At 39.5% G+C, this 7,030-nt stretch overlaps 1 protein-coding gene across 1 annotated transcript; it reads left to right on the top strand.

The window, feature by feature from the left end:
* The first annotated feature begins 30 nt into the window (after nucleotides 1-30).
* LOC145477896 (uncharacterized) lies at nucleotides 31-7,001 on the top strand. Its single transcript, XM_081455766.1, has 6 exons — nucleotides 31-224; nucleotides 1,898-2,018; nucleotides 2,357-2,454; nucleotides 3,570-3,691; nucleotides 4,764-4,881; nucleotides 5,546-7,001. Exons 1-6 carry the CDS (start codon nucleotides 125-127, stop codon nucleotides 6,328-6,330), a joined length of 1,344 nt encoding a protein of 447 aa, XP_081311892.1. The 5' UTR covers nucleotides 31-124; the 3' UTR covers nucleotides 6,331-7,001.
* The last annotated feature ends 29 nt before the right edge of the window (nucleotides 7,002-7,030 follow it).

Below are 7,030 nucleotides of genomic sequence, written 5' to 3'. Positions count from 1 at the left end.
AAGCCAATCGAAGTCAACTTTCGAAACTTCCATAACAAACATCTTGTGTTCTAAAGTTCCTGTAATTTGTTTCAACACCTGTTGGCCGGGCTTCAGATGGTCTTGTTATGTTCCTGTGAGCAAAATGCGTACCTTTATCGCATTAGTTTTATTTTTGACAATTTTGTTCGCAGCCGATGGCGACATTGACGAAGAAGAAGAAAAACTTCCAACGAAATGCCACGGTATGTGAGTAAAACTGGACTTCACTTGTTCATTTTTCGGTGTAAGTTGAACATTTTGCAGATGTTTACTCGGGAAATAAGGGGGCCTCAATCAACCTGCTTTTGTTAGAGATGTAATTGTCAGAAAGAATCGGCATTTTAGAAGGTATCTCTTTTTATTTAAGCTTAAGTAATATTTTTAACGAGGTACAGTGTTCAGTTTGGTTCATTTTGGCTCTTTCAATCTTTGATCGACCGAATGGCTCTTGTCGGATTGATCGATCTAGTTGGATCTTCTTCCTTGAGCAAATCAAATATTCTTACGTTCGGATTGAACAGATCGTATAAAATGTCTTAATGTTTACCAGAGTGCACTGTACAAGCCTGAAAGACATGCAAACACAACGCAGCTTTGAACTCTTTTGCACGAGCTTTTTGTGGCTTTATCAGGTTTCTCTTGAGTGCGTCATGTTATGTATATTTCTGTAGCTGATTAAATCATTCATAAGCTAGAAAAAGTAGCAATTTATGTTCTCTTGAATACTTATAAATTCCACTCTTGCTTAAGAGCTGTTCATCAATTTAAGTCACAGTTGCTACGAGTTATTCAGGACTTTTTTTCCCGCAATAGATCTATATATTTATGCAAAACACAACATTATTAATTCTTGGCCCCTTACCAAAGGACTTGTCGAAAGCTAATTGACGTTTTCTGTTTATGACATCCATACTGGACTATTGCAAAAAGAAATTATCAAAATAAATACTTTCTGACATGCTCAGAAGATAATGACTTTGGCAAGGAGAGTTTTAATTGGCTGAGTTTAAAGTGGAACAGCTGTTTGTTGGATAATAACTGCTGCAGTTTGTAAACATGTCTGCATGATACTCCCATTATCTTTTCTACAGTATGTATGACTTCTGATAGCCAATGGTTTTATAGACTGCTATCACCTTTTCTATCTCCTGATTCCTTTTGCCCTCACAAGGAGCAATCTAGTGTTGAATCCCAAACACTTGATTAGCCAATTACACTGGCAATGCATGCATTCTTAACATGTTTTACTTGTTCGATTCCTTTTTTAGTGATCTCTGGATTTGTGAATGTTAGAGGGGGCATAATATTATCTTTATTTAGTTGCATGATCTTTCTGAGAATTTGCATAATTATTAAGTCTGCGTGTGACAAATATATCACTCTATCTGCGACTGTGACATTAGACAGAACTTTTTTAATATTTGTAAAAGGAATCAACACTCTGAGACAGTGTCAGAAAAAATTTCTCAAGACACACATATACACCGTCCAATTGAAAGTTAACTAAAATTCTAAGAAATGTCTGTTTTTGAAGGAGCATTTACTCCAGACCTCCCCCTCCAACCCCTGCTAACAGAGCTATTAATAACATCCCATCACAGTTGAGTCACTGACAATCAGGCTAGGCTAATGATTGAGTGCTTGAGTTACAACAAAAAAAGTCATCAAAGAGGGGACTGTAAGAGATGATGGGTTGACATGTGTTCTATTGAATTCTCCAAAGTAACACGAAGTAAAGGTAAGATATGGGTATTTAAAGTAAAGAAAATTTATATTTCAAGCTACATGTAGGATCTGACAGAGCCCTGGGTGAAGCATTAAACATGTACATACATTAACCTTGGTGGCTAATCAAAGTTTGTATTGAACTGTGCAGTCTGCAAACACCTGGTACAAGAACTGGAAGATGAGCTTGAGAGGTCTGGTAAATCCAACGAAATATTCCGAACAGGGCAGATATTTCAGGAGCAGCGCAAAGAAATAAACTACAGAAAATCGTAAGTTTTGTATTTCTGTACTGTCAGTATCACCATACTATGACATACATGTACCTCTTTTTGTCATCCCTTGAATTAATATTCTACTGATGTGAATTGATTCTCTGTGAAAAAAAAAAAAAACTATTGTTGCAGTGATATGCCGTGTATACAGTGGGCTCAAATTGATGTGCGATGCAGGGTATTACAGAATTTTAATAATTACATTTTTCTCAGCCTTAGTTAAACGTTAAAGGAGAATAAGATTGGTAAAGAACTTCTCTGATTACCAGTATCTCAGTTATAACTGTACACAAAACATCTGCACAGCATTGTTGATTCTCTGTTAATTTTTGCAGTGAAGTACGGCTGAATGAAGCTCTTGAAAATGCCTGCACAAATGTTTTGGATTACAAGGTCCACAAAGACAAAATCAAGGCATTACGATATGAAAAAAGTAAGTATGAACAGCCTTGTATTTAATGCAAGGGATTTACAAAGGAGTGCAGCATGTATCTCGAGAACATGGCAGTTCTAAAGCTCTGGACCCACTTGGAGTAGACGGGGCCCAGGGGTGTAGGGGGTACTCCTCAAAGTTCTTGATGAGTCTGAACCTTGGAATGTATGGTGTACCCTATTTCAGACCAAACTCTGTGATTTTCCATAACCTAAATTTAGATCTTTGAGCAAAAAATCTACACCCTATTTCAGACTTCTAAAATTAGCACCTGCTGTCTCTAACAATTATATGACCCCATCTAGCCAGAAATGGCTCCCATTTGTATAAAAATTTGAGAAGGGCTACAAATTTGCCAATGTTGATGCAGAAAAATATTATAGTAAATTCCTTGTAAACAAAATACCCAATGCCAAGCCAGAGTGAAAAAAATACCCAGCTTCAGACTAAAATAGTCAAAGTCTACACTCTTTTTCAGACCAAAACTGCTCAAAAACCATATAGGGTGGTATATAAGGAGTACCCCCTCCCCCCGCAAGGAGGGGGTGGATGGATGGGTGGTTACATTACATGTACTTCCCTTAAAACATAACACTTGGATAACACTCATCACTTATGGCTAAATTAATTGAAAAATTGCATAAAATAAGGTTGTTTTTTCTGTTAATGAAAGTGGCAAAAGTTCAATCGAGGCCTTACACTACTGTAAAATGATATTAAAATTGTTTAAAAATCCAAGCTTTCACCAATCGACGGCATCATCAGGAATAAGAAAAAATATTCCGCCTAAGGCTTATATACAGATGTAAGGTAAAAACGTGTGAAAAGCTAAAGAATGTGGGGGGTAAAATGCATGAGATAAATAATAAGGTACAAATATGAATAAAAACGAGTGATATGTATTGATCTAATGGGCGAGTGTCAAAGTACAAAGAGTCTCTAGATATGTTTAAATAATTATTAGAATAAAAGGTCCGCGAATTTGTTGCATTCAGGAGTTGAGGGCAGGTTTGTAGCTAGCTAGTTTCGTATGTAAAATGCTTCAAACAGTCGTAGATTTGCGGGGTCGTTTTCTAGTACAATGGTCTCGATTTCGATGCCTTTTTAATTACCAGAGGAAAGTGTGACATTTAACACTCTGAAGGGTCTGAAGAATCGAGGAGTGAAAGTGGAACTTGGATTTCCATATGAGATGTGGGACACGCCTGATGCTGAAGTCACACGGCTTAAGAGCAGGGTGAGAATCATTAATTTGTTGTTGCAGTAATGACAGTCTTTGAGTAGTGTTACATTATTATTAATAGCTTTGTAATATAGGTGGAGGTATGTTTATTATGCTTCTGGAGGGCTACAAATTTTCTCTCTGATCATATCTTTCTGTCACAAGTTTAGGCCCTCACTTACATGTATTTATAATAAATAATACTCTCTATCATCATAGACCTGCAATGAACGCAGCGAGCTAGATAATAAAGCTTCCTGCATGCATTACAGGCCTACGATGATAGAGAATAAATTAGTACTAAACACTGAAATCTAGAAGGAGTAATGTATGAAGAAGAAGTAAAGTAATCTAGAAGAAGTAATCTGGAAGAAGTAATCTAGAAGAAGTAATGTTTCGCCTTCACTTCATCCTGCAAAGTGGTACATTAGGCCTTTCAATGTCCATCCTGTTGCTAACAATTTGTATCAGCCACTTCTGCCTGCACTTACATGTAACTCCTAACTGATTTCTCCATTCAGCTCTTTCACTCTCGTTTTCCACTGTCCTAATGTCCATGTCACCTTTGGCTTTCCTCACTTTCAGCACCTGTCTGGTGTCCATGACTCCATGCTACCTGCATGTCGTGCCATAATATACAGTCATTTCCAGCTCTCCCCTCATAATGTCTCTTTCCACCTCCCCCCCTCTCCCTCCTCAACCCCCTTAACTTTCACCCAGGTGCATCATGCAGCCAACACTCTCCTCCATCGCTGGAAAATCATATTTCACAGCAACTTCAAAGCATGATGGGGTGTTTCCCTTGGTTGATTGAGGTTGTTGTGATCAGTTACAGTTGGTTTATTAACCCATATCCCAACCTCCAGACTGAAAGAATGAGAGGCTGTCTCTTTATCAGGACTCTACCCCTCAACCAATCAAGCGAGGTTAGACCTGCTAAGGACCAAAGTCCCCTCCAGCACAGCTATCACATTCAGTTAGACATGCAAGCTTCACTACTATGACGAGGTGACAGCCCAAGGCGAGGACAAGCCTTTTTGTGATCTTTGATAATATTAGTACTATTTTGTATCTAATCCATTTTTAGTGCGAACTGATGGTGGAGACTTACGAAGACGACTTAACAGAGTGGTACTGGCATCATCAGAAGGAAAACCTGACAAACTGGTTATGCATTGAGCGAGTGCTGGACCCTGGGGAGGAGGGTAAGGACTTTTTTATGATTACAGGTGATTCAGGTCGGGTTGGGGGGGGGGGGAGGGGGCAGGGGAGAGGACTGAATTGAAGTTTGGCATGAACCTACTTCATGTACAGTATCTGCTTTTGGGAAGGTGCTGGTCTTATGAGATTGTGACTCAGTCAGGAGGCCAAGCTGTGAAGTGTCAGTGTGATCGTGAGATTTGAAAACAACTCTTAATTAAAAAGACATCAGAATTTTTTTCTTAGGTTCTTCTTTGGGGATGGCTGGAATTCAACCCCAACAGGTGTAAATTCAAAAAAAAAAATGTAACCTGAGTGATGTATTTTCAGAAAAGGTAGGTACGTTGAGACGTAAGAGACTTCAGCAAGGAGTGTTCTATAATATTTGATCAGATCTGCTAACCTTTCAAATGAAGAGAGGCAAAAGGGAGCTTGGAGAATTTCTTAGAGAATATTTGCAACCTGGGTCGCAAATACATGTATGTCGCCCCAATGAAGCTATATTAGGTGGTGAATTACGAGTAACGAATTTAACGGCTGAGAGATCTTTCCAACTAAAAAAAAAAAACTTACTGTAAAAACTCGTTTTACATTATGGCGCAATGCAAAAAACTTTCATAATTCTAGCTGGGAACTAGTTTGTTGACCGAGATAAATTTTACATTGTAGAATGTTTCAACGAAACTGAGCCGGAAAAGAAAGATGAAGTCAAGGAGGGCGCTCACAATGTCGAGAGCAAAGAAAGAAAGGTTGAAGAAAACGAGAAAAAAGGAACTGGCAAAAAAGGAAAAAGCAAGGAGAAGAAAACACAGGGCAAGGGAAAGGACAAGAAGAAAGATGTGAAAAAATCCTCGAGCAAACAGGGCAAGCCTTCCCCGAGCAAAGAAGACGATTCAGAAAAAATTCAACGGCTAATCAGGGAGCAGGATGAAGAACAAAAAGAAAACCGAAGGAACAGAAAAAGGGAATTTGTTGGCGGTAAAATTGATGAGCCGAAAAGACGAGAGCTCCAGATGAGACTCCGAGAGATTCACGATGTCGACCGACTTCGACGAGAGCTTCGGAAAATTAGGCAGCGAGAAATGACCGAAGACGATTACACACCGAAAGAACCTTGGGAACGCCACATGGACTCGAGCATTCCCGAAGAAGTCCGACGAGATATGAGACGCCATCGGCATGAGAGAATGCAGGAACCCGAAGACCTAAGGCGGGAGTTGCGAATGCGTGTAATGGATCTTGACGATGAAGATGATTTTATGGGAGAGAATTCCTTCGCTTTTCGCGAATTACGCCATCGCTACATGATGGAAGCGGAGGAAATTCGCGATCCTTCGGAGCTGAAGAAACGGATTGACGATCTCGATGCATTGTCGGCGATCTTTTCTGTCGGATACGATCGTGGGCGCCGAAGAGGACGACACGGCCGTCGTCACCATAGAGATGAACTGTGATAAGGAAGTGTCGCATGCAGGTGTTATCTTTTTCAGCCCCATTCTTGCGTACAAAGAGCGGCAACCCTTGCAGGTTTTGACATCTGGAAAGAGAAAAACCTCGTTTTCAGGGGCTCCTATCTGAGAAAAAGGTTCCAGGTCCTCTCGTTCAGTCAGCTTTACATAAGTAGGTAAAGAGATTCAATAAGATACTCTCGGTTAGTAGGTCGAGCCCTAGTTATCAAAAAATCAGTTCTGTTCAAGCACGGCACGCAAAGAAACAAGTGGCGTTTTTGATAAATTCTGTGAAAATACTCCAAGAATTTAGGATTTAGAAGCCAGTCAAATTCTCGAGCACATCAAACGTGACGTCAAGTCGCCGCTATGGCGACAGGTCATGTTTAGAAACCGCTCTCAAGAAAACCAGCGAGCTCATGGAGACGGAATGAGTTTGTATGGTTTTCTCCAATCCAAACGGTTGGGCGTATCCACAGACATGTACGGATGCTTATTATGGTTGTTTTGGGGTTGATGAAGATAACACTTGATCTGTATGAAGCCTAGAAACATGTGATAAACGGAAGCCTTTATCTATTTACACATCTTTGATACTGTATCAAAACAAATGATGCAAAATGAGTTGTATGTAGGTTATTTATTAGAAAATTGCTGAATAAAACTTTTAAAAACTATTTACTTCTCTGCACATCTATTAAAAACC

This window comes from Orbicella franksi, chromosome 2, assembly GCF_964199315.1.
Source record: "Orbicella franksi chromosome 2, jaOrbFran1.1, whole genome shotgun sequence".
NCBI classification, from domain to species: domain Eukaryota; kingdom Metazoa; phylum Cnidaria; class Anthozoa; order Scleractinia; family Merulinidae; genus Orbicella; species Orbicella franksi.
The sequence above is the reverse complement of the archived record's forward strand: the minus strand, read 5'-3'. Positions and strand labels throughout refer to the sequence as shown.

Coding starts and splice junctions, on each gene's coding strand:
- LOC145477896 (XM_081455766.1), top strand. CDS start 125: ATGCGTACCTTTATCGCATTAGTTTTATTTTTGACAATTTTGTTCGCA. Junction 2,019..2,356: donor GAAATAAACTACAGAAAATC/GTAAGTTTTGTA, acceptor TAATTTTTGCAG/TGAAGTACGGCTGAATGAAG. Junction 3,692..4,763: donor TCACACGGCTTAAGAGCAGG/GTGAGAATCATT, acceptor ATCCATTTTTAG/TGCGAACTGATGGTGGAGAC.